At 39.4% G+C, this 14,380-nt stretch overlaps 1 protein-coding gene across 1 annotated transcript in view; it reads left to right on the top strand.

Moving 5' to 3' along the window:
• Positions 1–4,765: 4,765 nt before the first annotated feature.
• Positions 4,766–14,380, top strand: part of RAD51AP2 (RAD51 associated protein 2) — a 35,022-nt gene continuing 25,407 nt past the window's right edge. The window contains 3 exon segments of the mRNA XM_086460476.1: positions 4,766–8,723; positions 10,935–11,126; positions 11,129–11,163. Of these exon segments, the coding sequence (XP_086316602.1) occupies positions 4,766–8,723; positions 10,935–11,126; positions 11,129–11,163 (4,185 nt within the window).

Raw genomic sequence — 14,380 nt, 5'->3', positions numbered from 1 at the left:
GTTTTAACTAATGGTTTGAAGTGAAGGAATATTTCTGAGAATAGGTTGCTGCATCAGAACCCGAAACTTCTTTGCTGACTTCATCAAGACGCTGCTCTACAACCCACTTGTCAACTTGAAAACATAGTATAATACTAGTTATATACTTGATAAGTGTGATGGAGATGTAACCAATTGACAGAAAGTGAAACTTTGAAAATACCAAAATTCTACAACAAAAATGTGGTGTTTACATACTACGAAAATATTATTGAACCGAGTAGTGGGGAAAGCAATTATGTCCTTTTTCCACTTCATTAGTAAAAATATGCTATATTCATTTTGTACTATTAGTAAACAAATAGTACGAATAATTTTTTTTCATGAATTGCAAATTGAAAAGTGCAGAGCATGCAGGGTATGCTTCAGTAGAAGTCTGTCAGCTTATGCTAAGTTACATACGACAAAGTAAGACATAGATGGGAAACAACTGGATGGGATTTAATAAACAATCTTGATTTATAGCTGTGTAGATGCTTTATTTGTCATGTAATTCTGGTTGTTTTCGCTGTTGAAAGACATGAGTAATTTTAAACTGACTCCTATTTACTTCAACCTACCACGCATACTAAGGGACTTCACACTGACAGGCAAGTGGGGAAATATTCTATTCAGAAGGTGTTAGAAACGGTTGCGAACACCACAGCATTTCCACTTCAGAAAAATACAATAATTTGTCTTCCAGGAATGCTTCCTTGATGCTATTCTAATGCAGAGGAGCAAGAAACATAAGTGCCATGGTGAATCTCTCTTACATGACTTAAAATCCTATTTCTACTTTATATTATGACCTTCATTCCATATGGTATTTTAAATATTTTAAAATGTGAATGTAATCAAATTGATTTCAGCCAGACTATTTGTTGCTTAAAAATAGACAAGAACCATGTCTTGTTAACTAAAGATTGATTCAATTAATAAGATTTCCTAAGTATTAGAAAGCAGTTATTAGCCAGATTTATTTACAAAAGCAGAAATATTGAAAAGAAAGCTATTTTAAGGCTCAGTTCTGTACAATTCCTGCGTGTAACTTTTACTACCAGGAACAATGGATCTGTTTGGCTTCAGTGGATTTGTTCACCGTAGTATGGACAATAAACCTTGAAAAAAAAATATTTGCAGCAACAGGCCCTGAGGATGTTTCTAGTTTTATTGCTCATCCTTAACGATATTAAAGCAACCTGCTGGTTTAGTGCAAACTTTAAAAAATAACCTTTTGGAAATGAAATTTCTGCAGTTCAAGAGGAAACACCTATTTCAAGAGGGTGAAGCTGTAGGGATACTTGTTATTTTTGGACTAAAGTCCTTGGCTGAATCCGCACTTCCTGCTGTGAAAGAGAAGGTGAGGGGAGCAATGGCTTTTCTGCTGTGCGATAATCAGAGAAGGATCATGGAAAAGGGCTGCGGACATGAGCATTTGCACATGCAGGATCTCCTGCTTTTGGATTTAGGCCATTTGGAAAAATACATCCCGTTTGTAGAAATAGTAGGCAGCAGGTTGCTTGGCTGTAGTTGGTGACCCTCATTGCTTAAGGCACCAAAGAAAGGATTTTCCAACCAAACTTCAAGTTTCTATAGCGTCTTGGCAGCCATGGGCCTCAACCTGCAGCCTAAATCCCAACTGGTCTTTCTGGTTTGGTGCCCGGGGGCGAGGAGAAGCCAACGGCCTCTTTCCCTTCGGGTGGAGGGACACGTCGACACCGAAGCACCAGCGAGGTGCTGCGGAACTGCGGGGCACGGCGGGGCGGAACTGCGGGGCACGGCGGGGCGGAGGGATTGTTCCCGCCGCTGGAGGCGCTTCCCGCCCCCGAAGGCTCTTCCCGCCTCGAGTCGCGGGGAGCGGCGGATCGGGCGGTCGCGCCGTCAGGTCACGGCGAGGGCCGCGCTCTGCTTCTCCAGGTTTCTAGCCCGAACGGACCTGTGTGCTGTGCTCGGCGGGCAGCCCGGGAGCTGGGCGGTCAGGGCTCCGGGAGGGGCAGCCCCCGGAGCGGGCGGCTGAGGCGGGCTGGGCAGCTTGGCTGGGGGGGGATCCTCGCCCCTGAGGAATGCACCGAGGGGAAATACCTGAGGGCGGGGTCGGGGCTCTGAGAGAGAAGCGACGCTGCTACAGGGAGGGGACAAACAATCGCTGTGGAAGACTTGGGGGTGTGTGTGGGGGTGTGTGTGTGAAAAAAAGCGTACAAGAAGTTATACAAACCAGGAGGGAGAGACAGCTTCCCTCACAGTAAAGGTTAAATCAAAGAGGAGGGAGGAGGGTGGCTGACAACCAGAGAGGAAAAACATCTCAGGGGTAGGACAGAGGGGTCCTGTCACCTTGAGCAAGGGGGAGGCCTCCCTAGGGAGGAGAAAGAGCAGCCCAGTGGAGGGAAGCAAAAAAGCCACAAGTTTGTGGATCATCATCATAGAATCATAGAATGGTTTGTGTTGGAAGGGGCCGCTGGAGATCATCTAGTTCCAACTCCCCCTGCCATGGCAGGGACAACTCCCACTAGATGAGGTTGCTCAAGGCTCCATCCAACCTGGTCTTGAACACTGCCAGGGATGGAGCATCCACAACTTCCTTAGGCAACCTGTTCCAGTGTCGGGGTGAAGAACTTCTTCCTTGTATCTAGTCTAAACCTGCCCTCTCCCAGCTTCCAACCGTTACCTGTTGTCCTGTCACTGCAGACCCTTGTAAAAAGTCCCTCCCCAGACTTCTTGCAGGCCCCCTTCAGGTGCTGGAAGGACGCTATAAGGTCTCCCCGGAGCCTTCTCTTTTCCAGGCTGAACAAGCCCAACTCTCTCAGCCTGTCCGCACATGAAAGATATTCCAACCCTCTGGCCATCTTGGTAGCCCTCCTCTGGACTTGCTCCAACAGCTCCATGTCTTTCTTGTGTTGGGGGCTCCAGAGCTGCACACAGCACTCCAGGTGGGATCTCACGAGGGCAGACTAGAGGGGCAGAATCACCTCCCTCGACCTGCTGGCCACGCATCTTTTGATGCAGCCCAGGATATGGCTGGCTTTTTGGGCTGTGAGCACGCACTGTTGGCTCCTGTTCATCCTATCATCCACCAGCACCTCCAAGTCCTTCTCCCCAGGACTGCTCTCAATCCACTCATTGCCCAGCCTGTATCTGGGCTTGGGATTGCCTCAACCCAGGTGCAGGACCTTGCACTTGGCCTTGTTGATTCATTCACTCTCTGCATTTCACAGGTATATCCTGCAATCGCAAATGTATTCCTTGCCAAAATGGATTTTCCTGTGCCGTTAAAGAAGGAAACCTGTCAAATTAGGAATGCTACTTGATTTTTGATTCAGGCAGTCTTGGATAAAAAATTAATTCTGTTAATTATATACTTCATGAAACATTTTGAATGCCTTCCTGTTGTCTCTCTGAGGTCAACTCTGCACGGTGACTGGGTTGTTCAGAGATAGTGGTGAATCAGTCTGTTACAAGTATAATAAAATCCCTCAATCAGTATATGATATTTCATTTTGCTCAAATTATGCTCCACACACTAGGTAGATCAATTACATGAAGCTGATGAGTGCATTTAACTTGAAGAGACATGCACTTAAACATCATGAGCACCAGTCCTTTTAACACTTTGGATTTGTGCCTGTGACACTACTCTTTCTTTGTCTATGAAGATACAATATGATACAGTGTTACATCATACCTGAGGACTTTTTATAAACTTGACTACAGTTCCACATTACAAATTATCACACAGCGAAGACAAGACTGGCAATTTCTTTCAGCTTTTAACAATTTTAAAGGGCCTAATCCCCAGTTTCGGAAGAGTTCATCAGTGGGCATTATTTTTTTGATACTTGTTCTCAGTATTTGTTTTTGGCAAAAATACAGTGTGACAAATGCATGAAAAATGCAATTAACTGCTTTAACTTGTTGACACAGTGAAATTATCACCCATTTTAATTTTGCATACATCTGCAACTTTAGTCAGTAACATAGATCTTAAATTCGAGATCTTGGTTTTAAATGTTTTTCAGTGATTTGAGACCGCATTTGGAATATTGTGTCCGGTTCTGGGCCCCCCAGTTCCAGAAGGACAGGGAACTGCTGGAAAGAGTCTGGCACAGAGCCACAAAGATGCTTAAGGGGGTGGAACATCTCCCTTCTGATGAAAGGCTGAGGGAGCTGGGTCTCTTTAGCTTGGAGAAGAGGAGCCTGAGGGGTGACCTCATTAATGTTTATAAATACGTAAAGGGTGAGTGTCAGGAGGATGGAGCCGGGCTCTTCTCGGTGATGGCCAATGACAGGACAAGGGGCAATGGGTGCAAGCTGGAGCATAGGAAGTTCCACATTAACATAAGGAAGAACTTTTTCACTGTGAGGGTGACAGAGCGCTGGAACAGGCTGCCCAGAGAGGTTGTGGGGTCTCCTTCTCTGGAGACATTCAAAACCCTCCTGGACACGTTCCTGTGTGACCTATGCTAGGTGGTCCTGCTGTGGCAGGGGGATTGGACTAGATGATCTCCAGAGGTCCCTTCCAACCCCTAACATTCTGTGATTCTGTGATTGTGTGATCCTGCATTTATCTGAGACCTGTGATGTAGACAGAACAAATATCAATGTGGTAACGTGTAGATGATTGATAGAATTACTGATTTTTTGTCCTGTACATTTTGGAAATCATTAAAAGACTGTTTATGCCTAATACTTTAATATTTCTTTAACTTTCAGGACAGTCTCAGCAAGTATAGAATTTATTTTTGTAAGCATGGAAAGCAGATGTTCTGAAAGATTTTTATCTGCATCGTCAGGTGAAACTGAATGTTACCTTTATCCAAAGCGAATTAAAATAGAAAGTAGTCAAAAAAGTGTAGGGAAAGAGGAGCAGCAGAAGCTAGAACAAAGCATACGCTGTGTGGACAGATACCAAACGTCACTACAGGAACCTATATATTTATCAGAAAGACAAAACAACTGGGCATTAGAAAAGCAAAGTTGTGATACAGCAAGAAAAACTTGTGTGAGAGAGTTTTTCTGTTTTCAAACTTCTAGTAGTGAAAGATTACCATGTAAAGTATCAGAAAGTAAACTGTCCACCAGAAAATGGAGTCCTGAAAATGCACACCAAAATACTATGGAAGATAACATTTCATTGAATGTATGTGGACAGCCTCTTGAAACAGAGTCACTCGATGTGTGGAGCGCTGCTAACACATGTAAAAATCTACAGGTACTAAATCCACCCCAAGTGCAGCCCAACTACAATACAGAACAAAAAAGAAACAGTGATAGTGAACTCAAACAAAATTCTTCAGTGTCACCCTTAAACAGAGACTTGTTTCAGATGGAATTGTTAAGTCATAAGTCTGTCTTTGAAAAAAAATGGAAACAATACCAGCTTTTGCAAATTCCATTTTTATGTGGTACCAGTTCTGTGTTTTCACACATAGAACATGAGAAAAATAATATCCTGAAAAAAATGTGTTCTACAGCAGATAAAGATTATTCCAGTAATGATAATGAAACTACTGCAGAAAAAGATAATAAAGAAAAAAAATATTCATCATATATAATTCCAACATTAAAACCTTTCAAAAGTATACAACCACTGGAAATCCCTAATTTTCCACTTCCTAGGATTGCAAATAAAATTAATAGTAAAATGCCATTAACTAACTTGAAGGAGATGGATTGGAAAATTTATAAAGGCCAACCGTCTTTGATGCAATCTAAACAGATACATGATGTGCAAAAAATATCTGGGGTAGGGAAACAAAAATTGCAAAATCTTAAAACCAGTGTAAAAGCTTCAACTGTCGGTTCTGAATTCAAAGAGAATTACCCATCAGTTAGCAAGCAGGAGCACAGTGCTTTGTTGGGAGAACAAGTGTCCGTAACTTATTTCAGAGGCAACGGCACTGATATGGAATGTAATCAAATCTTTGCTGAAAGTGATTTCAGCGATAAAATGCTGGAGAATTCAGATGGTGATGATGACCAGAAATCAAAGATTCACATTTGTATTAGTGCTAAAAACATTCAGAATGAGAAATGTATCACGTGTAATGAACTTTTGAAGAGAATGGGGAGGAAGAGCAGTAATGAGCATGCAGGAACGTTTCACATACAGACAAGTATTCCAGTAATAACAGAAGCATTAGAGAAAAATAAGTTAGACATACACTGTGGTATGCATAATTCCAACAGTGATATTAGTTTGTGTGAAGCAGAACCAAAACTCTTTACAAAAGAAATACTTCATTTCAAAAGAGATTTAACCAAAACCGTTATATTTGAAAGTAATTGTCCTCGCGTTATTGTGCAGAGTTTTCCAGATAAGAAAGTGAGTTGCAGTGTATTTAGGGGAAAGGAAATGCTCAAATTGAAGTTTTCATTTCAAAACATGTTGTTTGGATGGATCAGGACATGGACTGAATCTTTCTATAGAGATATACCCACGTGTCAGGACATCCGTGCTACACACTGGTTTCATTTTTGTGAAACACTGAACGAGCAGCGTGATCCTCGAGAGTTAGTAAAGAGCAATATAACTGGGAGCCGCAGCAATAAAAGATGCATTTGTTTGCTGGCTGTTATTTTGAAGCTTCTGAAGGCAGAACTCCTAAAGACAATTCTTGCTTCCTTTTTCAATAGCACAGATACTTTATTGCCAACTGAAGGAAAGTCTCTGCGAGTGGAGAAACACCCTTTATGTGGCAGAAAGCAAGATCAGTTAAACTCCTGCACAGATAGTACTTTGAGGCAAAACACAGAATTTAATAAAAAAAAAGAAACTTATCCAGGCTTTGTAAGTTCTAAATATGTGGAAAACATTGGTTTTGAATTAAGTAATAAGTGGCAGAGAAGACATTTTTCTAGATCTTTAGCTGGAGAAGGGTCCGCTTTCCTAAAAAGAGGAATGCTCTTTCATAACCAAAAAAGTGGATTGTATAAGGGAAGACATGTCAGAAAGCACCACCGCTTATCCAGAGGCAGTGAAGGGTTTAGCACCTATCACAAAAATGGTATGAAAAAGCAGATTTTAGTTGCTAAATGCCTAGTGTCACTGCAGGGCTCTTTTGATTGTTCTTCACTAGACAAGATGTATTGTTGCAATATCACAAAAATACAGTATCTGATGGGCGCAAATCTTAGATTTTGGAGTTACTTTCCTACCCATTCACGACTGAAATTTGAAAAGGTAAATAGCAAATGTACAAATCAGGAAATATTGCTAACTACAGTAAAGCAGGAACTAAGTAAAATGTTTAATCGTTCTTTTCATGGGGAAAGCTTTAAAGCTTTCCCTTTTGTTTTATGTGAAAATAAGAAAGATGAAAAAAATGGATGTAGAAATTGCATAACGTCTACAGATGAAGTCACAAATGAAATCACATACACCATGAAAAAATATTTGGGTACTTCTAGTTATACAAATCGTGATAGAAAAGAATATGTTAAGTCAAAAGAGTTGCAAATAAGTTTCCATAATTTTCATTCTAAAAAGTCTTTTTCTATTTTTGATACGTATGAAAAAATTCCCCTTACTACTGATTCTGAAGATTTTGACCAGATCCCAGTTGTAAACCAAGACAATTCTGACACAAAAAAGTTGGCTAAGGAAAATGCAGTCACCAGTTCAAAAGAGGTTCATAATTTGCCTGCTAAATCCAGTGATGTCTTAATTCTACCTGAGCCATCAAAAACAACTGTGGAAAAATGTAATTCTCTCTTGATACAAGACAGCCAAACAAACCAACCTGAATGTTGCAAAAAAATAGATACATATAGCCCACATCTAGCAAATAAAAAAGTAGAAGAAAATACTTACTTAAATTTTGAAAATTTATTTCCTAGTTTCTCAAATTATCAGTCTGTCACTGTGCCATTAGATAGCAGCTCTTTTGTCCGTAAAGACAGATCAGTAAGTGAAGATGGACGCTGCAGGAGTTCCTCAAGTGCAGACAACCAAAACCAAAGTGACAAAATTCATGCCGCGACACAATCTCCATCCACAGGAAGGCCCACCATGACAGACACATACTTGCAATCACAGGCTGAAGAAACAGTGCGGTTTTCTTTACAGGGGCACACACTGACAAATAACGCAGTCAGTTTAGAGCCAGCAACTTTGAAACAACATCTTGAATATGTAAAAGAACAGGAAGAGATAAATGATGAACAAATGCATGTGACTAATGAAAATCAATGTGAGAGTGTAATGAATGACTTGATTATGTCATATTCAGAAGATGAAGCTAAAACATTCATTGCTGCGGAAGAGAAATTGAAAATGCATTTATATGCAATGAACAATGGATGTCTTGAAGATGTAAAACATAAGTATTTACCTTTAGAAAATAAAATAACATATGAATTTGAACTGAAGAGAAAATTTGGGTTAGTGCTAAAAGAGCTACATATGTTTCATGAAATTAGCAAGGGAAATGAAAACAATTTATCTAGTTTGGAAACAAACTCACAAAATTATCGTGAATTAAATAATTCTGAGGGGATAAATGAAAATGTGACAAGTGTTTCTCGAAAGAAAATATGTATTTCTTCTCCAATCTGTGGTACTATAGAAGGGCAAAACATAACTGACAGTAATGGAAGTTCATTAAACAAAAAGATATCAAATGAAAATGAAGACCAAAAAGTGTCTAAGGAATATTGTGTTTCAAGATTGTCAAGTGAAGAACCGCTGCATTCACCTACTGCAGAAGGTAAGCGGATGGAATTATTAACTACTATGTTAACAAACAAATTTGAATTTTAGATAATATTTGGTTTGCTTTGAAGGTGTGTTTCTTAACTCAAATAATTCCATTAACAATAACTGAATTTTTATTGAATTGTACAAGGTTTGTTGGACAAAAAGTACTTCCCTATGAGTAGCTAAATGCAAAATACCTAGACTACTGCTGCCACCTGCACACTGCTGTAGCAGTTGTAGCTCAGAATTCAGTCAGTCAGCCTCAGGCTTGCTCAAAACTGTCTTAATGCAAATTCCATTACAGATTATTTCTTTTGTCTTGGATTTAATCACAAGTCCTAAATCCCTAAAAGAGTCAAAAACTCAATGAGATGCACATTTACAAAGAGAAAAGGCTCAATTAAAATGTGATACAATATTCACAAAGGAGACAACCATTTCCTTACAACTGATGTCGTAGAATCATAGAATAGTTTGGGCTGGAAGGGACGTTTAAAAGTCATCTAGTCCACCCCCCCCTGCAGTAAGCAGGAACATCTTTAGCCAGATCAGGTTGCTCAGAGCCCCATCCAGCCTGGCCTTGAATGTGTCCAGGGATGGAGCTTCTACTGAAAACTTTTGTAGAGTCATGCAAATCAACTTCATCTTTTCAAAATGGATTTTGCATAATATTCAGAAGGCCATGTTAATGAGGAGTCGAATAGTCACAAAAAATTCTTTTGGAGTTAGATGGTCAGTGGCAACAGTCACCTGTTAAATCTCTCTGGTTTGTTTAAGACCTGTAAGTGAATCCAACGGCTAGTCTTGCAACTTTCACACATTTTTGCATGTGACATGGATACTAATGTCTTCTATTTAAAGAACATTAGTTCGGGAAAATAGGCAGTTTAACACAAATTCATGTAATTAGATTAATAAGGATACATATGAGCATGTTCGTGAGTGGTAGGCACTACTTGTGATGTGTGATATTTGCATATTTCTCTAAAGTGCGTGCTAGTTTTCTGTCCTCGGAGGTTAATTCTGGGCCATAGAACCCAAATCGGTGAAGGAAGTTTGCTGCACTAAGGACCTTGAGCTTGGAAAGCAGATGTAGGCTTCTAAACATATTCTGCACTTCATCTTTTCTCATGGCCTTGCCCTAAGCAGTTTTTGCCTAGTTCGTTGCTTGTATCACATCCTGTTTTCGATGACATAACCTTTTCCATGCACCACAAAGGGAGCGTATGTAACTCAGTTGTGGTTCTGGCTTACAGGCCAGGCCCTCACAAAATTTAAGCAGTACTATAGTTATGTTTATTTAAAGTTTAGATTTTTTTATTATTATTCTGGTTTTCCTTAAAGAAACAGAATCCCTGCTTCAAACAATTTGTGTGAAATCTGCTTTGTAAACTCTTACATTCCTACCCCATTTGCTGCAGAATCAAGAGGTATTTAGTAAGTAAAGGAAGGACACCAAGAAGAAAACCAATTGAATGCTGTACGTTCTTTTACAAACAGCCTCTACGGGTTAAGTAAATTATTCAGGTACTTTTCAAACAGCGTGTTTATCATATTTTGTACCTGAAATTCAGTTTGCAGAAGTGATGAGTTCTCACAGCTGCAAATAAAATCAGTAAGAGATATGCTTTGGTCACATTTGGTAAATTATATCTGATGAAAATACAGCCATCTCAAATTTGGCATCTGAAATCAATTTCTTAGGGACTTGGCTCTGAATTTATAAGGTGAAAGTTGCAGGAGTTTTGTGAAGGTAATTAGTGTTTGTGAAGCAATTAGAAAAGTGTCACAGAAAAGCTGGAGGGAGTTCTCTTCAGTAGAGTTTTAACAGTATAATGTGCTGCAAGTTACACCTGAATGTCTTGCACTAGAGAATGAAAACCTAACAGATAATGCATAAATTGCTCACTGAGTGATCACTTTTCTGCCTAAGTCTGGAATGAGAGGATCCAAGTGGAGAAAATGGTATGTCATCAGAGGATTGAAAACTGCATCAGTACATCTATGCGAAGGGGAGCTTTGTGAGGTGTATAGGCAGCTTTTGATGAGCCTCTGAGAGTGAGACGTTGTAGCTTCATTAATACTTCCTGTAAAATGCACATATATGTTTTACTCGCATCCACAAGAACCACAAATTAATAACTAGATGAAACAAACTTTGTTGTTTGTTTATAGAAATCAGTTAAAATCTTAAATGTTGTATTTTTGCTTCTGTTTTAAGGCTATTTTGATGCAGCTTATAAAAAGTCATACACATGGGACCCTGCTTTTCTATCCTGCACACTTCTCAAGGAGCAAAACTATAATTTACAGAAAGAGGGAGGTAAGAGTAATGTTATTCTGTTATTTATGCCACAAATACCAGTGCTAATAAACTTATTTCTCAAACATTTGTATTTGTTTCTTCCCTTTTTATCTTTCTCTCTATAGCAATCACATTTTGTTTAATTGTAGGTTGCTAGAAAGCTGTCCTATCTTTGGCTTGGGTCACAGAGCAAGTCATGCAGATGAGCCTTTTTGTTCTCTGGATGGAAGAAAAGAACTCTGACAATGTGGGGTGGAGTTTCCTTTTTTGCTTGTTTTGGAGCCATTTGGAACAAACATATTTGGAAATCATTGTGGTATAGCCAAGATATACTGCAAGAAGAATGTGATTTGATATACGTTTCTTGGAAGAGTTGCCGTTTTGGACACATTGTGGAAGGAAATTCAGAAGGATATTGCCAATTGATCTATAAGGATTTCAAAAAGCATTCTTTTGCATTTTTTCCAACACTTGGATACATGTAGTCAAACAAGGCTATCGGTAGGAGGTGTTGTTATTGCTTAGGGAAAATTCAAATTCCAGAACACTGTATTGTGCATAACAGCACAAGGTGATTGATATTAACATCTTCTTGGAAGCTTTGTTCAGATGGCGTTGAAGCTTGCTAGATGGAACATTGTAGCTCTTGCAGAAGATCAGAAGATGACTGAACTTGGATCATCTTCCCTTTCTTCTTTCCCTGTTGTTTTGGGCTGCAGGGCCAAAGGCAAAGAAAACCAGACATTTTCTCCATTGCCATTAGCAGTAACTATTCCCTTTACATTGCTTCCTGGTCTTTTTTGGGTTCCCATCTGACCTTCTCCAGAAATTATTGGAAGGAAACTTTAGCAATGGGTGACTTCTTTTGTCCCCATGATTGCTGAGAAATCGTGCAGGTTTCTAGGGCAATGGCAGATTTCTGCGGCATTCTATACCTCATTTCCAGAGCATCGTTAGAATCAACAGGCACCTAATATACTTCCAGCAGAAGAAGCTGAAAATATGTGGTGTTCCCTGCATCATCATTACCAGTGGATAACAAATAGGGAACTGCTGAGTATCTTCTTTCCTTGAGGACGTACATTGTTTCTGTGCTGTAATCTAGGGTTGGCAGAGACAGTTTCTTCCATTTACACTGAACATTGCCTTAGAGGTTATTCTGAAGCAAGGACTGTATCTGTTTTTGTCAGGGGGAATACTATATTTACTGTACTGATAGGAGTTAATGCCAGAAGTCTTGCTGATGTATGGCTGTCTCCCTCTATTTATCAGTAGGATTCCGAGCCACCACATGTGCTCTTAAATGATTTGCCTTGGTTATGTATCTTGGATATGATCCCTCTGTTTCTGTGATGGAATCCAAGCCTGTTAATTTAGCCAGTGTAGTTGCCAAAACTCTGTGGCTTAGTCCAGCGTATTGCTGCCGTGGTTAGAAGGTTCGGAAGCACATGTTTTATACTTACTGGTATCAATGAGTTCTTTGTTTTACATCCCACTGTTTGGTCACATTAACTGGCTGTTGCCTCAGAAACTACTGGACTGTTTTGTAAAGGAGATACCTAGACGAGAGAAGAAGATTTGTACTTCAGCAGTTTTACAATTCAGCGTGACTAGCTAGCATGATTTACTAGCTACGTAGAAACCCATAACACTTGACTGACTTCTAGCATATGCAGTTCCTGTTCCAACTGACTCTTACGAGTCTTATAAAAACATAGTAGCACTATCTCATCATTGACTTAAGAATGGAGCTTTGGGGTTTTTTTCATCCCATCGTTTAAAATTCTTGTGAAAGGCTAAGAGAATTTTTTTTTCTTCTTGTAGTAGGATCCCAGCTGAGTGCCTGGGGCTCTGATGGGCTCACTGTTTGATATCCCAGCTAATTGCTCACCGCTTCATCGTTTTATAGAATAACGGAAAATAGAACTGGAAAAGATCTTGAGAAATTTGGCATCTTCTTGTGTGATTATTAGTTCTTCCGGATGACTCATTGCCCTAATCTCTAGTTTACAAGGTCATGATCTTCCATTCTTCCCCAGTGAGTATATTATTTTATGGAAAACAGAACAGCTTCTAAAGGAGGACAGAATCATGCTCCAGATTACTACAAGGTGCATACCTTACCTAACAGACTATGGAACAGAAAACCCACATCCTCCTACTTTCTGTAAAATGAGTGGCACAAAATGAGGCATCATGGTTATTATCACTGGTAGAGTGATGCCCAGCTCCGGAATTTGGATTTATACATCTAAACCCCTCAGACTAGCAGTAAGTATTCAAGCATACTCCTCTCAGCATGTCCCCTCTGTCCCAGAAGAGTAATTTGTGTCAAACTGTATGCCTTGGCCAGTCTGGCAGGAAAGTTACGTAATGTTGGGTAGAGGATCTTTCTAATTACAAGGAATCCATGTATGATCCAGCTGTTAGCATTTCAATTTCAACCCCAAAGAATATCTTAGACACTCCACAACTGAACAACATGGAGATGGGATAAGATGTAGTAGGACTGAGAAGCTGCAATTAATGTTAATCTAATTTACATATCTTGGCAGTATGTAATTCTGGTGTATATCATACGGAATTCTGGGTTTACTTTCACTTTTTTTTTTTTTTTTTTAAATATAGGATACTTTCTGTCACATGAAGTTATAAGAGTACAGCCTCTTAAAACGTGCAAGGGCCCCATCAGGATTGGGCTGTCAAGAAAAGCTCGGCCCAAACAGCTTCATCCTTATCTGAAATGACTTTCTGGATTCTTTACCAGTCTTCAAATAGAACCATTCTGCTTGAAAACTGTTGAAATATTTTTATGTTAAGTTTTTCTGTTGATAGTTTGATCTTTGTGGTTTGTGGGTTTTTTAGATATTAATATTGCAGTATTTGCTAGTGATTTATTTAGGAATACTCTTGTGAATATTTGATAGCAAAGGGATTTATAACGAATGTTTACTAGTTGAAGTTTTAATGGAAAGATGAGGCCCTTTTAAAGTTTATGTAATATTAATAAAATCTGACATGTATTTTTCATCTATTAAAATATACTGTTGAAATTTTCTGTCATACTCAGGCATTCGTAGAATCCTCTGTGTTTATATAAAAACTCAAGTAGTATTTTTAAAGGCATTTGTTATAAACATTTAGAGAGATGTCGAAGAGAATTTCAGGAAGTTAAATTTAGATTACTGAATAGGAAGATTATGTTTTAGGCTTCAGAGGTCATTTCTTCTGATGTACTTTCACTTCCATGCACTTGTCCTGTTAGACAAAGCTAAGTCTTGAATTTCAGTGCAGAGTTGGGAAGGAGGAAAAGTATAAATGCTACAGACAGAATGTCATAATCTGGGGGTTCTGACTCCTTT

The sequence above is a fragment of the Leptosomus discolor genome, chromosome 2 (assembly GCF_034619465.1).
Source record: "Leptosomus discolor isolate bLepDis1 chromosome 2, bLepDis1.hap2, whole genome shotgun sequence".
In the NCBI taxonomy this organism is placed as follows: domain Eukaryota; kingdom Metazoa; phylum Chordata; class Aves; order Leptosomiformes; family Leptosomidae; genus Leptosomus; species Leptosomus discolor.
The sequence above is the reverse complement of the archived record's forward strand: the minus strand, read 5'-3'. Positions and strand labels throughout refer to the sequence as shown.